This window comes from Colobus angolensis, unplaced genomic scaffold (genome assembly GCF_000951035.1).
Source record: "Colobus angolensis palliatus isolate OR3802 unplaced genomic scaffold, Cang.pa_1.0 Scaffold454, whole genome shotgun sequence".
In the NCBI taxonomy this organism is placed as follows: Eukaryota; Metazoa; Chordata; class Mammalia; order Primates; family Cercopithecidae; genus Colobus; species Colobus angolensis.
This window is the reverse complement of record NW_012117977.1, coordinates 1,179,369-1,206,831: the sequence shown is the minus strand read 5'-3', so window position 1 is coordinate 1,206,831 and position 27,463 is coordinate 1,179,369. Positions and strand designations below refer to the sequence as shown.

The 27,463-nt window shown below is 40.2% G+C and overlaps 1 protein-coding gene across 4 annotated transcripts in view; it reads right to left on the bottom strand.

The window, feature by feature from the left end:
* Window positions 1–26,430, bottom strand: part of LAMP2 (lysosomal-associated membrane protein 2) — a 42,296-nt gene extending 15,866 nt beyond the window's left edge. For 3 of the 4 annotated variants that reach the window (XM_011957995.1, XM_011957994.1, XM_011957996.1), the window contains exons 1-7: window positions 26,128–26,430; window positions 13,788–13,906; window positions 12,491–12,704; window positions 6,600–6,758; window positions 5,457–5,641; window positions 4,238–4,360; window positions 524–587 (exon numbers count right to left, since the gene is read on the bottom strand). In XM_011957995.1, coding sequence (XP_011813385.1) covers window positions 524–587; window positions 4,238–4,360; window positions 5,457–5,641; window positions 6,600–6,758; window positions 12,491–12,704; window positions 13,788–13,906; window positions 26,128–26,191 — 928 coding nt within the window. In that variant the 5' untranslated portion in view covers window positions 26,192–26,430. Of the gene's footprint in view, window positions 1–523; window positions 588–4,237; window positions 4,361–5,456; window positions 5,642–6,599; window positions 6,759–12,490; window positions 12,705–13,787; window positions 13,907–25,924 lie in introns of all 4 variants that reach the window. The other variant, XM_011957997.1, reaches the window with a different exon arrangement.
* Window positions 26,431–27,463: the final 1,033 nt, after the last annotated feature.

The following is a 27,463-nucleotide window of genomic DNA, read 5'->3' as shown; positions in this document are numbered from 1 at the left end:
AGAAAAAAAAATTAACTGGGCATGATGGTGCACAGCTGTAGTCCCAGCTACTTGGGAGGCTAAGGTGGGTGGTTGGCTTGAACCTGGGATTGAGCTGTGGTCACGCCCCTGCAGTCTAGCCTGGGCACAGAGTGAGACCCTGTCTCAAAAAAAAAAAAAAAAAAAAAAAAAAAGGAACAGTCCTCAGGGTTTTTCAGTGAAGCATGGGAGCCTGGGGGACAAGATCAACCCACAAAAAGCAATTCTTGCAATCACTAGGTTCCCTTATCTTTCCATAGATGTTTCTATAGTCTAAAAATCAGTCACATCCTTAATTATTATCTACCATACTTTGAAAAGATGGGATACAGAAAAAGAACATCATAGTTCTAAGTTACTGATTTTAAGGTATGATCAAGACACACTTTTTACATAGCATCTTCTATTTCATTAAATAAGGTGCAATTTGGTAATAAGACCACTGTAATTTCTAATCCTTCAGGGTAACCCACAGTCTTTTTCCCCAGGCCAATGCTTCGCTTACCGGAGCCATTAACCAAATACATGCTGACGTTCACTTCCTTCAGATAAAATCGGTTTTCATTTTTCTGTTTGAAAAAGAGCTTCCAGTTAATTAACATATCACAGCTGTCTACAGATAACAGATACAGTTAATATCCACAGAAGAAAAGCAATCTAACACTATTACACAGAAGAAGAAACCATGCTGTAGAATAAACTGTAACTAAGTAAAAGAGAACTCATAATCTGACAGAAACCCCTTTCCTCTGTATTTTCTTTCCAACTTTTGGAGCACAGGTGTAGTCATGTGGATCTCAGACACTTGAAGATTTATGGCCTCAATTTTATTCCTCCTGTCACTTGCTGAGACCTCACCACCTCCAGCCTGCATCATAGCAGCCTCTTAAGTGGGCTTCCTGCCTTTCAGCCCCTCCAGCCCTAATCTTTCCTTTTCACTGTTATTATCTTTCTAAAGTACTCATCTGATCAGCCAGTCATTCTAATAATTTCAGAGTGCGAGTACGGCAGGAGCTACCAAAATGAACCACACTTCAATCCCGCCTTCACCCTGTTAGCAATCTGCCTGGGAAGGCAAGGTAAACACATAAATAACCATATTACAAAAAAGAAAGTAAGAAGTCATGAAAATAGGAGAGAAATCACTTCCAACTAAGGGAGGAGAAAAAGTAATGCCAGCTTAGTGATGGAGCATTTTGAACCGGGCAGGATTCTCTTAGGAAACAAGCAGGAAAAGGGGTATTCGACAGAGCAACAGCATAAATAACAGTAGTTAGAAAATAAGCATAATCTCAAATTTTTATGCTAGCATTTGAGCACTTACTAAGTGCCCAGCATTGTTCTTAAAACTTTACATATGATGCTTCCCTGAGTAATTACAACACTCCTATGCAATAGGTGCTCTTATCATCCCCATTTTGGGAATAATCGAAGCACAGACATGTTAGGTAACTTCCCCCAAAGCTACATGGTTGGTAGTCAGTGAGTTGGGATTTAAATTCAAAAAGTATGGCTGCAGAGTCTATGTAATTATTATTACTATGTTCTCTTACCTCACAAGAAGTGCATAGAGGACAGGGTGAGGGAAGCACCCTGAAGGAACTAAAGGAAACATAAGGTTCATAAAGAGGGAGTGAAGGCTGAAAATGCAGGCTGCATTGCATGGGAGAAAAGAGTGCTTGAACTACCCAGCCATGGACTTTAGATGTTACTTTGTTGGCAAAAGAGAAACACTGTGACGTGGGCAGATCACGAGGTCAGGAGATCGAGACCATCCTGGCTAACATGGTGAAACTCCATCTCTATTAAAAATACAAAAAATTAGCCAGGAGTGGTGGCAGATGCCTGTAGTCCTGGCTATTCGGGAAGCGGAGGCAGGACAATCATTTGAATCCAGGAGGTGGAGGTTGCAGTGAGCTGAGATCTTGCCACTGCACTCCAGCCTGGACAACAGAGCGAGAGTCCAGGGAGAGGAGGGGAGGGGAGGGGAGGAAAGGGAGGGGAGGGAAGGGAAGGGGAAGAAAGAGAGAAACATTGATGGAGAGATGTGCTTTAGGAAGGTTACGTTGATGTAGAACACTGGAGAAGGTGAGGAAGAGGAGCAATCAGGCAGGAGCTGTTTGAATGGTCCAGGCAAGAGGTAATGTGGACTGGACCCAGAGCAAAGCAAATGGGGATTAAAAGCTAGGGGACAGACTTGAGAGAAATTTCAGGAGGACGCATACAGGAGGACTTCACACCTTCATCACATCCCTCTTCAACTTAGGCTACATCTTGGCTTGGCATTCAAGACTCCACAATTTGTCTCAACGACTTTTCCATACTTTCACTAAACATGTAACACTCCTCATTCTCCCAGCTGGTCTTGATTATGCCCTTTATCCAGGGATAACCTGTACCTTCCCACTTACTCTCCTTATCTCCCTATATACAAATCTGACCCATCCTCAAAGGCCCAGCTCAAATGCCATCCCTGCCATTAAACCTTCCTGACTCTCCTCCATCCAGAATTAACCTCTCCCTCCTCCATTCTCCTGCAGCACTTTGTACTATTCTCTGGTTTGGCACTCATCCCATTTCATATACACCTTCCACAGTACTCTACTGCCCACAGAATCGAGTTCAAAAACCTTGTCATGGCATGTAGGCCTTTCACAAAAATGGTAATTATTTGTAGATTTCTCCCATTACGACTAAACTGTGGGCACTTTAAGAATATTGGCTTTCTTCTTCATAACCCACCATAGCAGCCTGCACATAACGCACTCAAGTTCTATAAATTCTCCTAAGGAGCATCTATCATGACAGGGTTGAAGGCAATAATGGGTCCCACTGAACTCTGGGGACATTGCAGGTATCTCTGATTTTTCAGAGTGCCTGTAGCATGATTAAAATGTCACTATTTTGGATTACGTTTTAAAATAGCCTGCTGGGTAACTTAAATATCGTAATTCTTAAATACTAAACATTGCCATATAAGAGTCAAGAGAAATCACGTTCCTTTTAGGAGTCTACCACAGCTAGAAAGATCAAACTCAATCACTTGAAAGGGAATAAACCCAAAATACTACTTTCTTCGTTCTTATTGACCACAGCTCCTATGAGGTAACTTTAAAAGAGAATGTGCCTGAGGCTTGCTTTTACCATTATGGAGAGGACAAGTTTAATTAGACATTTTCAATAGTAATTCACTGGTCACATGGTACTTTAACAGAGGAATTATTTGAATGCTGGAAAAAGGAAGATTTTTGTAAACCTTTCCAAAATGTAAGCATTTAAATGTAATCCTCAATTACTAGGCATATATTCTAAAGAGAAAAATGTGCTTTAGATTCAAAATACCAAGTTCACATATGAAATAACAACATACCTACTTTTTATATATCAGATATTGAGATTATTTCCCCATCCCCAAACACAGTAATCTGATTTAAAAGCAGAATTGGTTTTTATCTAATTATACAATATTTTTAGTTTGAGAATAGTTGGTGGTTCAACATTTTCCCTCACTTAGAGCTATCTTCTATTCCACCAGTCTCATTTGCCACAACATGTTCACACATACGTCCCCTCAAAGAAATTATGGGAATAATAATTGCTTCTGAGAAGGTGGAAATAAAGGTCCCCAATGATTAATTTATGCTAGCAAGAAGTAGAACAGGTATGCTTAACCCAAAACCTTCTGTTTAGGTTTCAGCTCTTGATCAACAACAAAAACCTGAATGCTGCCATTATAAATTGTCCTGATTTAATGAATTCATATACACAATTACACAGAGCTTTGTACATAGTACTCAATAGATGTTACCTATTTTTATTACTGACACTATTACAAATAATATAGCCTCCAAATGGCTTAAAATAGTATCATAAAAAAACATGAGCATCACCTAACCAATAACAGAGAAAAAATTATCATGGAAATTACTTATATATGGATAGATTAGACAATTGTGTTTTTTTGATGTGAGTTAATTCTTGCTCCTACCCTAGAGTCTGTATAATGGCAAAATGGCCACTCTTGGTGAACATTAATGTAAGAGTCCAGTCCACAGACCATTGCACAGACTCTGAGGGATGAATGGACTACACTTTATAATTGAGTACTGTAGAACTGGAAAATAAAGCTAAATATCCCCCTCTCCCCATGCAATTATTTAGACTTTCAGATGTGTTTCTAAGAGAATGAACCTAACTTTAAGAAAAATCTGTTACTCACCACAGCAAAGACAAAGTCAAGATACTTAATGGTGCTGCTATTCAGCCTAAGTAGAGCAGTGTGAGAACGGCAGCTGCCTGTGGAGTGAGTTGTATTGGGGTTGATGTTAATAACTGAAGCAACCTTCAAGAGAAGAAAAAAGGGAAAAGGTACAGGTTAGCTATAAAAGTGGCCAGCAAAGCCTTATATGCTACCAAAACCAACTTCAGCGTGGAACAAAAAATCTTTTGTCTGGATACTTAAATTCATGGTGTCTTAATTTTCAAACAAAGTTGGCGTGGGTCCTCAAGCTATGACTCAGATGACTTTAAAAAAAACAAGAGGAAAGCTTCTACAGTAATGAGCCAAATGAAAACACACATTTTTATGGAGCACAAGAGCCATCTGTCTCGTTTGTTTAAGTCACAGGATCCTGGAAATCGGATTTGTTCCTTGGCACTCCCTCCCTCTATAGCCTCAGTGGAACATTGCAACTAGAAGTGCCATCATGTACTTGAGCACATCTACACTATTCATCAAATAGCTGGAGAAACAGATAGCTGTGCCATTCCTGTATACCAACCTACACTGCATTTCAGATCAAAGTGTGAAGAAGTTATATTTTAAACTGACCGAAATAAAGGCCAATTGTTTGTACTCTGATCCACTGATGGCAAATAGAATCTAAACCCCAAAGAGTACTTTAAACTGCTAGGTTTTCTGCCGGCCAACACAACACCTGAAAGTGACATTAACACTTCATGGTTATAGTAACTCCTAACTAATCAAAGTTCAACAAGCCAACATAAAATCTCCATTTAAAACTTAATCAGGCCAGGTGTGGTAGCTCACGCCTGTAATTCCAGCACTTTGGGAGGCCGAGGCGGGTGGATCACTTAAGGTCAGGAGTTCAACACCAGCCTGGCCAGCATGATAAAACCCCATCTCTACTAAAAATACAAAAAAACTAGTTTTGCGTGGCAGTGCACGCCTGTAATCCCAGCTACTCAGGTGGCTGAGGCAAGAGAATCGCTTAAACCCTGGAGGTGGAGGTTGCAGTGAGCCAAGATCATGCCACTGCACTCCAGCCTGGGCGACAGGGTGAGACTCTGTCTCAAAAATACAAAACAAAACAAAACAAAAAACTGAACCATTCTACTACCTTTGGGCTGAAGGTAGGATACGAAATATTTCAAATGAAATACAAAAAGGATGTATTGATAAAAATAGACACCTATACCTTATCCTGAGTGATGTTCAGCTGCAGCCCCATGGTAGCCAGCAGACAAGTATCATTGCCATTATTAACTGAATAGGTTCCAGCTTCTGGTTTTTCCTTTGGAGTAGGTGTTGTAGTAGGAGATGGCACAGTGGTGTGTATGGTGGGTGCCACTGTTGAAGTTTTGTCTTCATCACACAGGAACTCTAAAACAAGCAAAAAGGGACAAAAGAAACCAAAGTGGATATTTTCTTAATTCATAAGGCCAGGGAAAACCAAAAAAAATTCTCATAATAGAAGTCCAAAAGGGTTATATTAGGGGAAGAGAATATATTGTTAGTATATCTGAAACTAAATTAGGCAGAGGTTCTTAAACTGCTGCTTCATATACAGACTATCTATATGAGTTATGACACAGCAAACTCAGGACACATCCATATGCTTTATCAGCTCACACATGGCCACATACTCATCTTTTTCAGACCCTTAAATCTTTTTATTCCCAAAGAACTTTGCCTGCCTGATATGAAATTCAGAAATTTAAGTCTTAAATTTTTTGGTTCTTTATTCCCACATACAACCCACCATAAGGAAGGATATTGTTTACCAGAAAAAAGCTTAGAAATCACCAAAGGACTTAAATACAAATGAACCATTTATTTGCATTAGCCCTATGGTAAATCATAGGCATTTCAACCTCTTCTTAGGAAGTGTCAGTAGTTTTCCAGCACTGGTGAATGAGAAATTATTACCTTTCCATAAAGCTATATAAAAATTACAAAATCAACTTTAAAAATTCAAGATTAGAACATGCATCTGATTTCTAAGCTTTGGTCTTAGAACTGCTAAAAAAAAAAAAAAAAAGCTGATAATCAAGCTATCCGAGGAGCTGTTCAAACAATGATTAGGTTTTATTAGCTGAGAACAGTATAGCTAGTGTCTTTTTAAAGACCATTCCACAACTTGTACATCAAAAACTTTAAATTGTAAGTTCTACAATAATACGAATTGCTATTATTTACAAAAACTTTATAGCCTAGTAGAAGCTATGAATAAACCTTAATACATAAATGCTTTCAGATAATGACTTCAATGAAGGCTACCTGGTATACTCTACTCTTAAATTAGGATCCAAGTAGAGAAATATATTCTTTAAGTACCCACCGTTTGTGCTCACTGTGCCATTTTGGACAAAAGCTTGTACAAGAACATCCCAATAGTGCTGGACAACATCATTCTTTTCCAAAGTTGATAAACTATTGCATCTAAAAAGGTCATTCAATGGAATTTTGATGGCCAAAAGTTCATCAACAGTAAGAATTCCTATAAAACAAGATTAACAATGGCTATTTCCAAGAAGGTAGGAGAAAAATGATAATGTAAATATATTTGTATAGGCTTTCTTCTTCTCTCTGCCTGCCCTACCCCAGGCCTAAAGTGACAAAGGGTATAGCATGCTCAAGGGCATGACCAGTTCACTGTGGCTAAAACATAAGGAGTAAGGGGGAAGAAGAAATGGGGGTCAGGGGCTGGGCACGGTGGCCCACACCTATAATCCCAGCACTTTGGGAAGCTGAGGAGGGTGGATTACCTGAGGTCAGGAGTCTGAGACCAGCCTGGCCAACATGGTGAAACCTTGTCTCTAGTAAAAAGACAATAATTAGCTGGGCGTGGTGGCGGGCACCTGTAATCCCAGTTACTTGGGAGGCTAAGGCAGGAGAATCGCTTGAACCCGGGAGGTAGAGGTTGCAGTGAGCCGAGATCGCCCACTGCACTACAGCCTAGATGACAAGAGCAGAACTCTGTCTCAAGACAAAAAAAAAAAAAAGAAAAAGAAATGGGGGTTGAGAAGGAAAGACAAGTTGCAGGTAACCATACTTTAAAGCATCTTCTATGATCTAAGGCCAGTTTGGGCTTTTCTTTTTAGCAGTGGAGGGCTAGCTTCTGTTTTTAAAGCAGGAAATGACATATATATATAATTTATTTTAAGGAAGATAGCAAGTTTGTAGGGGATAGGCATGGGGGAAAACTTTTCAGGGAAGCCACTTTAGAGGGAAACCAGAGGGTGATGGTCTGGTTAAGGTGAAGGGTAAGGGAGGGTTGCCTAAACTAAGATGGTGTGGGGCAGTGGAAAGAGAGCAAAGAAGCCAAACTGAAAACACTTATCTATGGTAGAATCAACAGGACTTAGTGACTGTAACTAAGGAAGCAAGAGAGATGGATTAATCATGGATTTGTATAGTAAATCCTTATTTTCGTTTTACTAGTCCCAAGTAAGTTATATTAACTCCAATGAGCTTATAGAACCTCTTCCTGGATTAAATTTAAAGATGATTCAATTTCAGGGAATCTTCAGAATATGAAAGCAGTAAGTTACAGCCATTTCGTATAGTTTTTATTAGCCTGCGTATAGTGAAACTTCAAAAGATGATGGTCACCTAAGTGGTTTGGCTTCTTTTGGAGAAGTAGCAAGAAAGGAAAAGTATCCAAGGTCTTTAATATATGCCACCTTCTGTGCCTCTCCATCATGTAGCAAGCAGCCATATAATGCTGCCTTGGCACCCCCTAATGGCCATAGGAATTTAAAAAAAACAAAAACAAAAACAAACAAACAAACAAAAAACAATGAACTAGAACATTTTTCCCAGAATTGCTTCTCACCATTAACAAAAATGAATAGATACGTGAACTGGCTGTACATAGACCGACTTCAAAAACAAATGAGTGAAAAGACAACTTGCAGACATATTGGAGTTATACTATGAATAGCTTTTTTAAACTATGTATTGTTTATGAACATGTACTTATGTAGTGAAAAACAAACATAAAGACAGGAAGGTTACACCCCAAATTCGTGAAAGTGTTTGCCTCTTAGCAGGCAAGGAGGAAAATGGGTCTGGGGAGTGAAGACAAAGGAAATATAAATTGTATCATCAACGTTTTATCTTTTTAATCAAAAAGTGACACAGACATTAAAAAAACAGCATTTATGAATTCTGGATAATGGGTACATATGGGTCTGCTATATTATTCTCTGTATACATATATAATCTTTATATATATAGAATATTTGTATATATATATGTAGGGCCTTTTAAAAAACCCTTATTATATATGTAACTTATATATATAATTTTTTTTTTGAGATGGAGTCTTGCTCTGTTGCCCAGGCTGGAGTACAGTGGCGTGATCTGAGCTCACTGCAACCTCCACCTCCTAGGTTCAACCAATGCCTCAACCTCCCAAGTAGCTGGAATTACAGGTAAACGCCACCATGCCCAGCTAATTTTCGTATTTTTAGTAGAGATGTGGTTTCTCCATGTTGGTCTCGAACTTCTGACCTCAGGTGATCTGCCTGCCTCGGCCTCCCAAAGTGCTAGGATTACAGGCATGAGCCAGCACCACACCTGGCCAGTACATTTCTATATTTAATCATGAAAAAATTTTTAAAAAGAAAAAAGCAACTTCAATGTTACTTCAATTATCAGATGCCTAAAAATAAATTCGTGGTTTTTTATTTTTATTTTTTGAGACAGAGTGTCACTATGCTGCCCAGGCTGGTCTCACACTCCTGAGCTCAAGCGATCTGCCTGGCCTTCCTAAGTGTTGGGATTACAGGCATGAGTCACTGCACCCGGCCTAAATTAGTATTTTTGGGGGGAGGAGTAGGGGACAGGGTCTCCCTCTGTCACCCAGGCTGGAGTGCAGTGGCACAATCTTGACTCACCACAACCTCCGCCTCCTGGGTTCAAGCGATTCTCCTGCCTTAGCCTCCCAAGTAGCTGGGATTACAGGCACGCGCCACTACCACCCGGCTAATTTTTGTATTTTTAGTGGAGACAGGGTTTCACCATGTTGGCCAGGCTGGTCTCAATCTCCTGACCTCAAATGACCCACCAGCCTCAGCCTCCCAAAGTCCTGGGATTATAGGTGTGAGCCACCACACCCGGCCATAAATTAGTATTCTTGAAACACTGAATGATATCAAAAACAATTATCAATAGTCCATTTCAGGAAGGCATTTAGCATTCCCAATAGTTTCAAATATTATTACACAGAAGGTAGTAATTTAAAAAGTAATCCTCCCTTTGTTTTAAATAAAAGGGGAAAGAGAGAAGTGTTAACATTTCAGGGTCCATAGTTTTTCTATCCAAATATGTCAGATTAAACACCTCCTCCTAATAACTGCTAACAACTGCTGCCCCCATAGTCCAGGCATTTATTACATCAGCCCTTGATTACTATAACAGCTTCTTAAGCCAGCATCTCTGCCTGCAGTCTCCTCACTTCTCAACTAATCCTGCAGAATATTCCTTATAAGTCACTGTCTCTGCTTTTGTTATATCATTTTCCTGCTTTAAAAACCTAAAATGATTCCCCAGTGCCTACCCCATGAAGCTAAATGTCTTTCCTTGGCTTCCAAGGTCCCTATAATTTAGGCCCACTGCATTTCACCAACTTTATTTTCCTTCTGCTACACACACAGCCTCTGATTTAATCAGGCAGCTCTCCAATTACTGCTGCATATGCTATGCTTCCCCCTGCTGGAAACATCCTGCTCAAAATCCTCCACTTATTCAAATTCTACCATCAGCTGAGTTTCAGCTCAGGTCCTACTTCTCTACCAAGCTTTCTCACTACTCTAACACATACTAAGCCTTCCTTTATCACTCCTCTTAATCAGGACCACTTGTGGGAACACTTTTAAATCAGCCAGTCTTTTTTTTTTTTTTTCTTTTGTAGAGATGAAGTCTTACTATGTTGCCCAGGCTGGTCTTGAACTCCCTGGCTCAAGTGAACAGTCTGCCTCGGCCTCCCAAAGTACTGGGATTACAGGCATGAGCCACCATGCTCGACCTAAATCAGGCACTCTTAACCAGAGGGATCTACATATGGGTTCAGGGACTATGTTCCATATGCAAAGTTTACTGTGTAATTTTTCTTTTTTCAGAGGGAGTCTAAAGTTTTCCTCACACTGTCAGAAGAGATTTATGAACCCTCTACTCCCTCAAACAAAAACGCAAACAACAACAACAAAATCCGACTGAGCTCAATGTTTTCCAATTTTTCCACGTAACTCAGGAATAGCATTTAGCTTTGTCTCCCCAGCTCATTCTTAGGCTACTTGAAAGTGAAGGGCAAATCTTATACTAGCTCTGAAAGGTAAAACAGGGTACAAAGATAAACTAATAAGATAGGCAATAACCATTTGCTTTAGTTATACTCTCAAACTAAGAGATTAGTAAAAAGAACACTAGGATTTGATTTCCAAGTCTCATTCTGCAATACCTCCCAAGTTTTACATGAGCTTATTTACTTCTGGTTCTTTCAAATATGATCTTTTGATATCCATAAATCCAAATGAGTTATTAATCCCCAGGTCTAGGCAACTAAAGTCCATCTACCTGTGTTTCTGGGGTCAGAATGAAACACTATCTGTGTGAAGAGCTAAGCTACTACAAATACCACATTAACTCAGTCTCAACGGGCAGGGGGAGAAAGAAGAGAATTACATCCCTAACAAAATTAAAATCTCGACCAGGTACAGTGGCTCACGCCTGTAATCCCAGCACTTTGGGAGGCTGAGGTGGGTGGATCATGAGGTCAGGATTTCGAGACCATCCTCAAAACCCCGTCTCTACTAAAAAAGATTAGGTGTGGTGGCACACACCTGTAATCCCGGTTACTCAGGAGGCTGAGGCAGGAAAATTGCTTGAGGCAGAGGTTGCAGTGGGCTGAAATCAGACCACTGCACTCCAGCCTGGGCGACAGAGCGAGATTCCAGCTCAAAAAAATAAAATAAAATAAACCTCTACACTGTATATCTTCAAAATATTTTAACATGCATTTCAGTTCTGGGAATTACTAGAATGGCCTAATTGCCGATGCCTTCCCAAGTTCATTTTGACCTGAAATTGTCTTAAAATAACAGCAAATATTGACTTTAGTCTCCCCTTATCCAGTTTTTGCTTTCCCTGGTTTCAGTTACCCATGGTCAATTGAGCTCTGAAAATATTCAGTGCAGAATTCCAAAAGTAATCAATTCATAAGTTTTAAAATGTACGCCGTTCTGAGTAGCATGATGAAATCTCTTGCTGTCCCACTCTGCCCAACCAGGAACATGAATCATGCCTTTATCCAGTATATCAACATTGTCTACACTATCCATCCGTTTAGTCACTTAGTAGCCATCTTTGTTATCAGATGAAAAAAACATAGCATTTCCTGTATAAGGTTTGGTACTAACTGCAGTTTTAGGCATCTACTGGAGGTCTTAGAATGATACCCCCTGAGTGTAATGAGGGACTACTATACCTTTAACTAATCATCATTTACTTTTCAATCAAAATCCAACCTAAATGATAAAAAGATTTGAACAAGAGGCATTTCTCCTAATCTCAAGTTACTTAACTTGTACACATTTAAAATAGCTATTAGTAGCCAGGTGCAGTGGTGCATGCCTATAGTCCCAGCTATTCAGGAGGCTGTGAAGCATGAGGATTGCTTGAACCCAGGAGTTTGAAACCAGCCTAGGCAACATAGTAAGACTTTCCATCTTGAAAATAAAGTAGCTATTAGTAAAGCATTTTCTCATTCATCAAACCTTTGTTTCGTGCCCACTACTGAATGAAATCAATAAGAGTTAAGTATACGACTTCTGCAGGTCAATAGACTGCTTCAAACACCAGCTCAGCCACTTACTAGATCGTGTGATGTTTGGAAGTCATTTCATCTTATCAAGTCTCATTTCCTTTACCTGTAAAAATGAAACATCTACTTCCCAAGGTTGCTGTTAAGAATTAAGTGAGATGCTGCAGGTGACACACTTAGGGTAATACCTGGTATACAGTAAGTCACTCAAGCAATGACAGCAAGTATCATCAGTGTGTTGGATGGCGGCATATGTGCTATGCATGGGGTCGGTGGGAGGGGTATAAAGACATGAAGTTTCCATGCTAGTTAGGAAGACAGACATTCATAACAATTTTTAAATTGTTTACATTATCATTAATAAAAAGCAAGAGAACATAACACACATCCATTCTTAAGGTTACCTTTATCTTCAGCATCAGGAAATGTTGTGTTATCACCAGTGTTGTAGGAAAATGAGATGCTGTCAATTGAATAAGTAGATGCCGCCTTGCTAAAATTCGCAATCCAGGAAAAGCCAGGTCCAAACTGCACTGCTATTTTGGGACCATTCTGATCATCCCCACAAATGCTTCCATTATATGTCACAGTGCCACGGTCTGAAATGGTTACAGTTTTCTAAAAGAAATAGAAATTTGGGGGTGAGAAACAAACAGGGAGCAAGTAGCACCAACCATTTATGCAGGGCATGCCACTTCAGCCTAAATCATACATTCTCCGTGGCCAGGTTGCCCTTTGCCTGGTTTGCTGTGTAAACCAGTCCCTGATTCTTCAGCTACATACCACTCCTCTGGATAAATTCATGTATGTCTAAAAAGAAAAGGAAAACTTGCTTGAGCTGCTGTTCTTAAACTGATTTTTTAAAAAATTAGGTTGTAAGTAGTCAGGACCTTAACAAAAAGAAAATAAGAAGGCAAAGGGATTAAGAGGAGACACCAAAAAGGGGGAGATTTTAGTGTTAGGTTGGTGCAAAAGTAATTGCTGTTTGTGCCAAAAAGAATCGCTTACTTAGGTTGGTGCAAAAGTAATTGTGGTTTGTTCCTTTAATGGCAATTACTTTTGTACCAACCTAAGTAAGCATTTTTTTTTTTTTTTGAGCTAGAGTCTTGCTCTGTTGCCCAGGCTGGAGTGCAGTAGCACAACCGTGGCTCACTGCAGACTCAACTTCCTGGGCTCAAGCAATCCTCCCCCCTCAACCTGGCAAGTGGCTGGAGCTACATGTATGTGCCACCATGCCTGGGTAATTTTTAAATTTTTTCTTGGTAGAGATGAGGTCTCACTATGTTGCCAAGGCTGGGCTCAAGCAATCCTCCTGCTTTGGCCTTCCAAAATGCTGGGATCACAGGCATGAGACACCACGCCCAGAAGGGAAGCTATTTTTTAAAAGGGCAAGCTTTGGTGCTAGTACATTTTAAACACTTTACAGAAATAGTTAGACCTGAACACCATATAGTCATCTTCAGATCATTTGCCCTTAATCAAGTCCTACAAAAACTCCCAAGAACCAATGAATCAGAAGAAATATTCATTCTAACACTAAACAGAATAACTTCCGAGTGTGTATGCTTAAAAAAACTCCCAGAGTTTAAGCATTAAGTCAGTCAATGTGGAATTTCATTTGTATACATGTATCTAAAGGATTAAAAAAGTCAATTAAATTCCTACTATAAAACTCAAAGAAAAATTAAAATATATACTTACATAAGTTTTATTTGTAGTTTCATAGCGTACTGTGAAATTCATCTGCCATTTTGCATAAAGGCAAGTGGCTTTTCCCGAATCTGTCAAATTAAGTTCCAATGCATAAGACCGCACAGCTCCTGGATTTATTTTAAAAAATAAGATTTTAAAATTGTACTACAAAAATACATACAAATTAAAAACAAGCTCTATCCACCACTGAAGTTCAACCAGATCTAAAATGAAACAAAAGTATATCTATGTATACACATACATATATGTCAGCAGTCAGCAGGATACTATATATACACATACATGTATACACACATATACATACATACATATATACATATGTATGTATACACATATACATGCAGTCAGCAGTCAGCAGGATACTATATATAGTATACACATATGTATGTGTATATATATAGTATCCTGCTGTTTTTCTTTGTATTTTTAACAGAATCCTATTGATAAAAAAGTTGGCATTATCCCTTACCAAAAGAATGGTTACTAGACCTAGGATGCTTAGGTAATGGCTCAGACTGGTGACATTTATTTGCCTTTTGCCTTCAAATAATCATTTCCACGTGCATTTATACCTTACTAGTTTTGTTTTAGGCTATTACAGTTTGCCTGTTAGGACTTGTGATTTTTGAGGTAAATGAGGTAAGAGGAAGCCTGGTAGGGGTGTAAAACTCCTCTCAAACCAGCTGGTGAAACATTCTCTGCAAAAATAATGATAGATTCTATTATCTTGTTGCTTTAAATCCTGTTGCAAGCTACACAACCTATGACACATGGATGTCTTCTCAAACGATTTTATTCTGATGTGATCAGATATTCTTTCCGAGTATCATGTAACCAAGGAAGTAGAGTTGCAAAGGGCTGTTAAATCCGTAAGAAAAACATGAATTCTTATAAATGCAAAGTTTATCACTTTGTTTCACTTTAAAATCTAATTGATTAGAAAGGCTGATGAATTTTTTGACACAAAGTTACTTCCTAAATTTTCAACCTGCTACCTCTTTAGGCAGAGAAATATTACAGAGACAGAAAAGCCTTGGGACTTTTCAGCTAACATGATTGATCTTCTACACTTAAACAGAGAAACATTACCTATTAAACTGAAGATCCCAAGGACTCAAAATACTAATTCAGAGGTAAAAAAATATTCCAGCAAACATGCCAGCAGCATAAATATTGAGCAACCATTTAAGGGATTTTCTTCACTGTATCACACATTACCCAAAGAGTAAGCTGTTTCCTGTTAAGATACTTGCATACTCTTTAAAAATATCTGAGCAATCCACTGTCATCTACAGGTACGGACATGCTATAGACTACAGAAAAGTGTTAAGATGAATATCAAGAAGGTATGCCTCAGCAACAGCATTCAAGTTGTATACAAGAGCCTATCGTCATGCTCTGGAGACCTGGCTGCTTTGCAAGCCAGAATATTATACTAAAGCTTGTGGTTACTGACAGTGACTAAATGCATTGGCTAAGGCTCAAAAAGACCTTGTGAGGCCTAAGTAGGTTTTACGATCATTCTTTTCTAAGTACAATACGGAAGGGAGCTGTCACACTTACTGATCCAAGGCTCCCTGCCGTGGAGCCAAGAGCTCCAACTTACAATTTTAATGAACTGGAGGTTTGCTTTTTATATTCAGTCTTTCTTGGTCTTGTTTAAGGTCTCTAGCTTTAGTATATTATTCTCCTTGTATTCAAAGCATTCAAAAGTATTGAAAATAACCAAGAAAAGCCTCAAATGTATTAATCGTTTTCTTTCCAAAGATATTAGAATAACAGGAAGAAGACCATGTAAAATAGTGATAGCATCAATGTGTCTTGGGGTGTGAGAACTGACGTTTTATGAAACAGAAGGTAGAGGTTGTGGTTCAAACGTATCACTTGAAACCAAATTCAAGATAGTATACCTGGTGGCCTGTAAACAAGAGCTGAGAAACACCCCGAGGGTTCTGGCACACTCTGTTTCATTCCCTTCACAGCCTTTATGCCTGGGAGTACAATTCTTTCCACTTCTTGGTCCCCAATTCTAACTACACAGGGACCACTTTTACTCAGTATCTCTCACCTCAAACTTAGCAATTCCCAAACTAAAATTCATTCTTCTACTTCCTCCAAACTGGGTCCCTCCTCAGCCTCGCTAGCTCTAAATGAAGAGTGGGATCAGTCACTCAAGCTCAGTTTCAGAAATAACCTCTACTTCTTTCTCTTCAAGAAGTTTTGTTGATTTTTTTTTCCTTCAAATCTTCTCTTAAATCCAATCTTTGCCTTTTATTTCTACTCCCAATCTATCAACCCATACCTAAATTATGACAAACAATGCCTAGATACCCCTAGAAGTGCTGCCAGATTAACAATCCTTAAGTACCATTTCCTTTTACAACACTTTCTTGTTTAAAAACTTTTACTGGCTCCAAAATTCCCATATGAAATTTAAATTCCTCTGCCTGACTTTCAAAGTAATCTTTAATCTTGTCCCATCCTATTGCTTTCTTTTCTCAAACTATTTTCCCAGAGCACACCCTTTAATCCAGTTAAACTTGTTTCCACTGGGCTCAAATGCCATACTCTATTCAACCTCTACCCTGGGCTTCTATTGTTCCTAACACTTGAAGTCTATTTTCTTCTATTGGCCTAAATGCTCACCTCAAAGATGGATTTTCCTCTCTTTTTGGCTGCCCCAAATCTGAAATACCCCTTGTCCCCTTGTTACAATTTCTAGTAGAAATCACCACCCACTATAAAAGCTGAAAACACTGGATACTTGCTTTCACAGACTCCCTTGCAGTAAGGAGGACCACTTGTGCTACTAGGCTCTGCCTAACAAAGGTATCCACCCCACACGTTGAAAGGAGGGCTGCAAATGGAGCCAGGAGTGGAACAGGGTGGGAGGCAGGTGTGGAGTAGCAGAAGCAGGATCAAGCTCCCAGGCAACAAGGCCAGCAGAGCAAGCTGCAATTTCACACTTCGCAGTGGTAGTGCAGTTCAGTGGCATGATCTGGGTTGTTGAATCCTGAATTGGGATTTGGTATATATAGCCAGGAGCACCAGAAATTCTGAGTTACTCAATATATCCCTTTAATAAACATTTCATATGTAACATATGTACAGAAACAGGCACAGTATAACAGATGTAAGGGAAAAGTGCACACAATATTAAGTCTACAGCTCACATAGTTTTCACAAACCAAACCCACTTATATCAAGAAACAGAACATTACCAGAACAGGTGCTGACCCATTGCACAGTTGAAAATCTGCATATTATTTTTGACTCCCCCAAAACTTAACTACTAATATCCTAGTGTTAACTGGAAGCATTACCAACAACACAAACAGTTAATTAACACATATTTTGTATGTTATATATGTATTATATACTGTGTTTTGAAAATAAAGCTAGAGAAAAGAAAATGTTAAGAAAATCATAAGGAGGGCTGGGCACAGTGGCTCACACCTGTAATCCCAGCACTTTGGGAGGCCAAGGTGGGCGGATCACTTGAGGTGAGGAGTTTGAGACCAGCCTGGCCAACATGGTGAAACCCCATCTCCACTAAAAATTTGCTGGGCTTGGTGGTGGGCACCTGTAATCCCAGCTACTTAGGAGGCTGAGGCAGGAGAATCGCTTGAGCCTTATACCCATGTATAAGTAGATCCACACAGTTCAAACTTGTGTTGTTCAAGGGTCAACTACACTTCCAAAGCCCTCTTTATTTCCCCTTCTAGTTACTATTCCCTTCCCAAGGGTAACCATTATCCTCATTTTTAACACTATAGATTAATTTTATCCATTTTTCAACTTGATATAAATAAAATCATTCACTATGCTCTCTTTTGTGTCTGGTTTCTTTCACTCAATTTTAGGTTTTGTGAGATTCACCCATGCTGTGCGTAATTGCAGTCTGTGCTCACTGCTGTATAACCTTCTATGATCAGGTGAATACAGGCCAGGTGTGGTGGCTCATGCCTGTAATCCCAGCACTTTGGGAGGCCGAGGAGCACGGATCACTCGGGGTCAGGAGTTTGAGACCAGCCTGGCCACCGTGGCCAAATCCCACCTCTATTGAAAATATAAAAATTAGCTGGGCATGGTGGCGCATGCCTGTAATCTCAGCTACTCAGGAGGCTGACACAGGAGAATCACTTGAACCCGAGAGGCAGAGGTTGCAGTGAGCCAAGATCGCGCCAATGCACTCCACCAGCTTGGGCAACAAGAATGAACTTCTGTCTCAAAAAAAGAAAAAAAAGAAAAAGAAAAAGAAACTACTTATCTATGCTACCTTTAATGGGCATTTAGATAGTTTCCGGTTTGATGCTATTACAAACACTGTTGCAAACATTCTTGCACATATTGGTAAACACATGTATGTGTGTGTGTTGGCTGTATATCTAGGAATGAAACTGTGGGGCCAAAGGATATGCATTACATCCCAGTATCTTTTTAATAAATTTTTTTCTGCTTAAAATCAATCAGATTGTATTTCTCTTCCTTACAATTAAGAACCTGGGCTGATATGCTATCTGTTTTTTCAGTAGCCATTTTCTCCACAAAGCTTTCCTTGACTATAAAAGCCCTCAAGGAGCAGTAATAATGCATATCCCATTTCAGTATATTTTATATTATCCTGAATTATTCAGTTATTTTATAGCAGTAAATCCTGTCCCTCCTACTGTCATAAGCTCCAACACAGCAGTTTTCAACTGTCACTTCATAACAGACTGGTGTGCCATGGTAAATTATAATATACAGCAAGTAATTTGTTACTAATAAAAAAAGTACCAAGTCTGTGAATGAATGATATATATGGATAGATTCAAGATTCCCTTTAGATAACACTTCTGTCACTTATTTGAATTCCAGTATGCTCCCTTGACCAGATGATCTGATCTATGCCACAACCCCTAGCAGTGTGTCTTTTATATGAATGTCATCTATCATGTGTGTCATGGTAGGGGACACCATGTGTATTACTTTTCCTCTACCTCCTATCATTCCAAGTAGTGCTGAATGCACATTAGATTTTCAATAAATACTGATTGATTATATCAAGGTGAAAACACACTGCAATAGGGATCCAAAACGTAGCTTAATCTAATTACAGAGAGGCCAGTCCTTTAGCTCTTCCAAGTCTTGAACCTATAAGTCTTCTGATATTCCTTCAAGCCTCATGTTGGGTTTTGCCTCAATAAATTTTGACATGGATTTCAAGCTAGGAACAGAACTTTTCCCAGAAAGTAAGTTTACAGTTGAAATATTTACACTTTGTTAAAAAGTCTCTAGCAAGCAATTTCCATCCTTATTGCTGTGTTTGATTTTACAATACCCAATTGCTAAAAGGCTTTATGACATTAAAAAACCATAGATGAATATATTCTAGAGTGTGTAATTTTAGAACTGAGAGTTTGTACTCTAAATAAATGAAAAAGGTATGCCTCAAAATCAACGTTCTCAAAGTCAAATATCCTCTCAATCCTGTTTTCCAAAAAGGTCATTTGTAAATTCTTTTAGAACCCAGACCTTGGTTGGGCAGTGGCTCATACCTGTAATCCTAGTACTTTGGGAGGCCAAGGGGAGGGGGGCAGATCACTTGAGCTCAAGAGTTCAAGACCAGCCTGGGCAACATGGCAAGACCCCATCTGTACTAAAAATACACAAAAATAGCCGGGCGTGATGGTGCATGCCTGTGGTCTCAGCTACTCGGGAGGCTGACGTGGGAGCATTGCTTGAGCCCAGGAGGCAGAGGCTGCTATGAGCCAAGATCACTCCACTGCACTCCAGCCTGGGGGAATGGAACAAGACTCTGTCAAAAAAAAAAACAAAAAAACAAAAAAACAAAAAACAAAAACACCTCTCACAGAGAACACAGACCTTACTTCCCCAAGCATATGACAATGCAAAAAGTGGCTAGGTTTTTGCAAGTCTATCTGACCCAAAACGTAGCTGAAAAAATATAAACACACAAAATTAGGGGTGGGGGAAGAACATAATGCTAGCAATAAAACAAGACCAATAAAAAGAAACGGAACAATGATCTAAGATATAATGGATTGATCATAAAATGAAGTGATTGAGAGTCCCCATTCCTGGAATTGAAGAGCTAGAATTCAAATCTGGCAGTCCAACTTCCTAGCTGTGAGACTTTGGGCAAGTTACCCTTGTTTAGAATTATAGTGCATATTTCTCCAATAGGTTCTTTGAAAGCATATAAACCCTTCAGAGCTAAAAGAAATTTGCCAAACAAGTTAGATACCAATTTACAAGTCTCCTTTTTAGTAAACACAGCACCTAAAGGGAACCTTCCCACGTTTTAGCTTTATGTTTACTTTCATCATATTAAATTCTGGACTCTTGTCCTCAAACTCATGTTGAGCAAAAGGTCTTCTTAAAATATAGGACACAGAGGCATACAGTACCTATTTGTCTTTGTTTTCTATTCAGAGTGATGGTTTTCCTACAGGTTTAAGTCAGATTAACTGCTTCTCCTTTATAATTCCTAATAATAGGTACACTCATTGCATTCAGTTACCTTATACCCTTGCTTTTTGGTAAGTTTCTTAAAACAGAAAAGTAATATGATTTTAAAGTAAGAATGTTGAACACATGAAAAAGAGCATTAAAAGTTAATAAAAATATGTTTTTAAGCTATAAAATGACTTAATTTTTTAAGGTCAGAGAGTGGGTAGGAAACAAGATTCAATACTACTCAACTAATGGAAAGTGCTTATTGTTGAGCAGTGTTTGGCACACCTCCAGAATTCTTTCACAATGCATAGCAGGATACCAACAAGTACTTACAAAGTATACTTTTGGGCCAGAGGGGATCTCTGATCACTTTAATAAAAAATTATGATCAGAATGCTTTTGCACTACAGAAAGAAGAGCAGCCTTCCTGCATCAAGGGTCATTTAAATCAGCTCCAGTGCTACGAAATAATCCTTGGTTATAGACAAAATCTACCCAAAGACATAGGGGAACAAAGCTGTTCTTTTGGGACATATTTGAGTATCTATAACCCTATCAGATGTGATAATCTGATATTTGTGACATAGTTGAATATCTATAACCCTATCAGATATGATAATCAATGACTAACAAACTAATCTGGTATTTGGGACATATTTGAATATCTATAACTCTATCAGATGTGATAATCAATGACTAACAAACTAATGCAAGCCTGTCCTTTCCAGTATCTCTATTATAACTAGAATAATTTGGTAGAACCTCAAAATCAAAGTTATCAGTTAAATGAAATGTTTTAAGTCTACAGAAAAATCTTAGTGCTTGTTTTCTCTCAGAGAAAACCTAACTTTGTGAAAACCTAACTCTCCTCACCAAGGACTTCCTAATTCTCCATATTATCCCCTTCAAGACGATGGAGGTATATCTGAAGGAGTACAGGTAAGCATTATTATATGGGATTATACTTTAGTAAATTACTGTATAATTATCTGTACTGCTTAGCACTGATCTTGAAGTTTTCAATCCAAAAGTACTTCTTGCAAAACATCATTTAAAATTCATGGAAGAAAAAGGAGATTAAATGAGTCTAGTTTACCATCATATCCCTAGTGCCCACCAATGAATATCTTCAACAAAAATTTACTAAGGGTTAACCATGTACCAGACCCTATGCTAAGTAGGAAATGGGAGATAACAGTACATAAAGTAGTCTCTGCTCTTTGAGACTGCTACCATAGGAGAGACTTGATTAAAACTAGGAGGAAACAAAAAAGAGTGGAAAATAGGCTAGTAACCTAAGATTTTGCAAATGATAAGGTTTATTCCTATTTCCCCAGATGGTCAAATGGCTGGCCTCCTGCCAACACCCAGGTCTCTGCCCAAATGTCACCCAATAATAGAAGGCCCTCTGACCACATAATATAAAGAAGGATCATCCACCATCACCCATTCCTATCATCTACTCATTCTCCTTTCTCATTACCTGTGTAATCTTCTTCATAGGGTTTTGTTTTGTTTTGAGACAGAGTTTTGCTCTTGTTCTCCAGGCTGGAGTGCAGTGGCGTGATCTCGGCTCACTGCAACTTCCGTCTCCTGGATTCAAGCAATTCTCCTGCCTCAGCTTCCTGAGTAGCTGGGACTACAGGTGCCGGGCAACATGCCCAGCTAATTTTCGTATTTTTAGTAGAGATGGGGTTTCACCATGTTGGCTAGGCTTGTCTCAAATTCCTGACCTCAGGTGATTTGCCTGCCTTGACCTCCCAAAATGCTGGGATTACAGGTGTGAGCCACCACACCCAACCTCTTCATAGTGTTTATCACTATCTGACATTATATTATTTATCTGTCGAGCTTTCTTCTCCCACTAAAATGTAAGCTCCATGAGAGCAGGAACCTCATCTGTCTTATCCATTCCTCTGTCACTTTCACCTAATATAGTGGCTGGGACACAATAGGCATTCTGTAAACATGTGTGGAAGGGAGAGGCTCCTACCAGTGACGGACACTAAGAATATTTCTGTGAGGTTTTTCCCACCCAGAAAAGACTCAAACCTAAAAAACAAAAATCTGAACCCCAAAACAAACAACAACAACAAAAAAAACCCACAAAGAAACCAAAAAACAGAAGTCAAGCTAGTTATAAGAATCAATAACCACAGAAGAATCCTGAAATCTATGATATCACAAAAGGACCATAATTAGGCAATTATATAAAGAAAGGATTTTCACTATCCACTTTATAACACCTCTAAATCATATAGCTTCTCTTCGGAAAGTTATCTGGTCAGTTACAATTCATCCAAATAAACACCAGCATAATTTAATCTCTATGAAAAAGACCAATATATAGCCTCTAAGAATCCTTTTCTGTACTAACTCTAAAGCTGCTGTTTTCAAAAGGTGAAGCTGGGATAGAGTTATAAAGTTACAAAGTCAAACTGGCACAGCTAGAGCACTAATGCTAATAAGACTATAAATTTAGGACAGGTCCTCCTTCATTGGCACCCTGTACAGTACCCAGGCACAGTTCTAGCTACATAGTAGGTACTTCACAAATATTTATTGATCTAGCCACATAGTAGGTACTTTACAAATATTTGCTGAGTTTTCAAAAACCTATTCTTGGTATCCATTTTGATACAGAAAAGTAACCTGTGCAAAACCCACCAAGCAACTGCTAAATTCTTGAGAGAAAAAGCCATATGGGAGGACTTTGGGCTCCACACTGAACCATAGCCATCAGAAAATGCAGCTGTATAGAAAAATGGTTTCTATTTCATCCTGGAACCTCTTAAAAATCAGATCTAGGTACATTATTAATATTTACTTTTCCAAATCCTGCTCTGAACTTGGAGGTGGAGGGGATCAATCTTGGAAATTTTCCAAGATGATGAATCTAGTTAGTCCCGATCAATAAACGGCAAACTAGCAGATGAGCTGATGGGTTCTTTTATGTGCTTCTTTTTGCATGTTTATTTTCTGCAATGAGTAAGCACTGCTTTTGTAAAAACAAAACAAAAAAGCTTTCATTAAAAAACAAAAAAAATTTAATGACATGAAAGCCAACAAGTAGGACAACTATTATTTTTTTTCACTTTCCCCAAACAATAGCAGTGTTGTATTTGTGCACAGATTCAACTGGCAGGGAACTACTGATTAACAGATGCCTTGGTCAGATGTGTTCTAGTCACTGATAAGGTACTTTCCATTGTAAACAATCCTTTCTTAGGGTCAGTTGGCCCTCAGTAAGTGCTCCAAGGTACAGTTAAGGCTTCGAATTAAGTATCCAAGCAAAGCCTGCCTCAAGGCCACCTTTCAGAAGTGCTACAGAAGAGTTTCCTGCACCCTATGAACAGTTGAACTACATCAGGGATTCCCAAATGTTTTGGTGTCAGGACCCCTTTACTTTCTTATCCACTGAGGACTTCACAGAGGTTTGTGTGACTTATATGTATTGGTATTTAGAGTATTAGAAATTAAAACTGAGAAATGTATAAAATATAAGAAGATCAGAGTGGTGAGGTCATCACATGTTATGTAGCCACTGGTAAACTCCGCTGTACACTGGTGAGTGGATGAGCGTGAAAAGGACAAAGGACAAATACTTTCTTTTTTTTTTTGAGATGGAGTTTCGCTCTTGTTGCCCAGGCTGGAGTGCAGTAGCACAATGTTGTCGCTCTTGTTGCCCAGGCTGGAGTGCAGTAGCACAATGTTGGCTCACCACAACCTCCACCTCCCGGGTTCAAGCGATTTTCCTGCCTTGGCCTCCCAGGTAGCTGGGATTACAGACATGTGCCACGACACCCGGCTAATTTTTGTATTTTTAGTAGAGACTGGGTTTCACCACGTTGGTCAGGCTGGTCTTGAACTCCTGATCTCAGGTGATCCACCCGCCTCAGCCTCCCAGCGTGCTGGGATTGCAGGAGTGAGCCACTGTGCCCAGCCAAAAAGGACAAATACCTTCTTAACATTATTCCAAAGTTTTGATTTCATAGACCCATGAAAAGGTCCTTGAGAGTCACTGAATTAGATAATCAAGAACCCTTCCAATACTATGGTTTTTGAGCAGGGTTTATCAATGACATTTTCAGGAAGATAATTCTTTGTTGTGAGGGGCTGCCCTGTGCTTAGTTAGGATGTTTAGCAGCATCCTTGGCCTCTACCCACTAGATGCTAAAAGCAATCCCCCAGTTGTGACAACCAAAAATGTCTCCAAAAGTTGCCAAATGTCCCCTGGTTAAGAATGACTATTCCAGGGTGTTGATTTTATTCTACTGAAATGTGAATTACAAAATGTATACCTCTCACTGCTTTCTCAGACCCCTAATAATTCTATTTCTTTCCCGCTTCCATCTGGGTCTGTTCTTTATGTTATTTTATTAAGTCACAAATAGCAAGAGCAGGTGGGTAGAATAAGCACAGCATGAATCAAGTCAGGAAGAGACACTAGTCAAAGTTCACCTTTAGGCATTAAAGCTGTTAGGGACCCACTGCCTATTAGGGCACAACACAATCAGCGAACATGCACCCAGTCATTTATTTATTTATTTATTTAGAGACACAGTTTCACTCTTGTCACCCAGGCTGGAGTGTAATGGCACGATCTTGGCTCACTGCAACCTCCACCTCCTGGGTTCAAGCGATTCTCCTGCCTCAGCCTCCCAAGTAGCTGGGAGTACAGGCATGTGCCACGACGCCTGGCTAATTTTTGTATTTTTAGTAGAGACGGGGTTTCACCATGTTGGCCAGGCCGGTCTCGAATTCCTGACCTCAGGTGAGGCCACCCGCCTCGGCCTCCCAGTGCTGGGATTACAGACGTGAGCCACGGCGCCCCGGCCCCATCCAGCCATTCTAATGAGGCCCTGGTAACAACCCAATCCTTAGCAAGTTGTCTACCTGCTCCCTGCACCCCCCAAAAAATGAGGTAATAGGCTAGTGTGATGGGGAAGAAAGAAAACAAAAGACTCTGAAGGCAAAGAGGTAGTCTATCAAACTCAGTCTATCAAAACCTCTCATCTGGGAGGCCCTCCTAACTGAAACGTCTGGGGTTTTTTTGTCAGCGTCTGGCTGGGAGGAAGTAGCAAAACTGGGAGAAAATCGACATCCTCAATACCTCCAAGTCAGATGTGCACTCCCCATCAAAGTTCCCACCGAACCCCTTAGTCTCCAGAGGTTGGGTCCAAGTTTTCTTTCCTGGAAATTGCCCCAGCTACCTTAGGCTCCTTCACCCTTAAAACTATGACTACTAAACTCAAACCCAGCATCACTCCTAATCTCTTGAATCACCCTTTCTTCACAGCCTCAAATTCCAACCTTCAAAATGCCCAACCCTGTCCCTGCCCCTCAGGCTCTACTGTCCTATCTGTCCCATCTGTTCCCCACCCACACTCTTCCCCCAAGCTACTCCAGGCAGGCATGATCTCCTCTCTTAATTTCCTATCTCACCCCATAGTTTTTCCACCATCTTCAAAACTCTTCCCTGATCTCAGCAAACCAGGACTCTCCTAATTGTCTCTGGCGCCCAAAATCTGCATGTACCACCCTCCTACGCTCACTCCTCAGTGTTTTCCCCAAGTTACTCTTTCCACTCTGACCCTCTCCACGCTTCACTCCTCCCAGCCTACTCCCTCGGCGTCCACCCCCCGTTACCGGCCCCTTCTTACTCTCCTGGGCCCTTCTTCCCCGCCATCCCTCTGTCAGGCCTTCTCTAGGTCACCGCTCGCCTCCCCGGGCCAACGCCGCCGCCCAGTGTCAGTTGCTGAGCCTCTCAACCCCCTCCCCCTCGGACCAGTCTTTCAGGTTGTAGCTTTGAACTGGCGCCCCGGGCCCAGGCGGACAGACTAATCGGGAGGGCCCGACAACTCACCCAGGACGAGGCAGACCAGAACTAGCCCTGAGCCCGGAACCGGGAAGAGGCGGAAGCACACCATGACCCCGCAGAGCAGGCGACGGCGGCGGTACAACAACAGCTGCAACACCAGGGAAAAGGCTCGCTGGACCAGGGTCAAGAGCACGAGTGACCACCGACCACAGCCTTGCAAAAGCCAGGAATCGGCGCTTCAGTGCGAGTCATAAGACTAGGGGCGGGGCTCTTTCTTGCTTACAGCCAGTCTCCGCTCTTGAAAGCGGCGCGAGGGGTGGTGATGTAGAGGCCGGTGGGCGGGGCGACCACGCCCTGGCTTTTTGGTTCACAACCCTTCCTATGCTCCTAAGAGATATGCGCGGACGGCATTTTCTTTTTCTTTTTCTTTTTCTGTCTTTTTTTTTTAAATTTTACTTTAAGTTCTGGGATACATGTGCAGAATGTGCAGCTTTGTTACATAGGTATACATGTGCCATGGTGGTTTGCTGCACCTATCAACCCTTCATCTAGGTTTTAAACCCCACATGCATTAGGTATTTCTCCTAATGCTCTCCCTCCCCTAGCCCCCCACCCCCTGACAGGCCCCCGTGTGTGTTGTTCCCCTCCCTGTGTCCATGTGTTCTCATTGTTCAACTCCCACTTATGAGTAAGAAGGTGCAGTGTTTGGTTTTCTGTTCCTGTGTTAGTTTGCTGAGGATGATGGCTTCCAGCTTCATCCATGTCCCTGCAAAGGACACGATCTCATTTTTTTTTTTATGGCAGCATAGTATTCCATGGTATATATGTGCCACGTTTTCTTTATCCAGTCTATCACTGATGGGCATTTGGGTTGGTTCTAAGTCTTTGCTATTGTAAATAGTGCTGCAATAAACATACGTGTGCACACGTCAAATGGTATTTCTGGTTCTAGATTTTTGAGGAATCGCCACACTGTCTTCCACAACAGCTGAACTAATTTACATTCCCACCAACAGTGTAAAAGTATTCCTATTTTTCCTCAGCCTCGCCAGCATCTATTGTTTCCTGACTTTTTAATAATCGCCATTCTGACTGGCGTGAAATGGTATCTCATTGTGGTTTTGATTTGCATTTCTCTAATGAGCTTTTTTTCATGTTGTTGGCCACATAAATGTCTTTTTTTGAGAAGTGTCTGTTCATATCCTTTACCCACTTTTTTGATGGGGTTGTTTTTTTCTTGTAAATTTGTTTAAGTTCCTTGTAGATTCTGGAAATTAGACCTTTGTTAGATGGGTAGATTGCAAAAATTTTCTCCCATTCTGCAGCTTGCCTGTTCACTCTAATACTAGTTTCTTTTGCTGTGCAGAAGCTCTTTTAATTC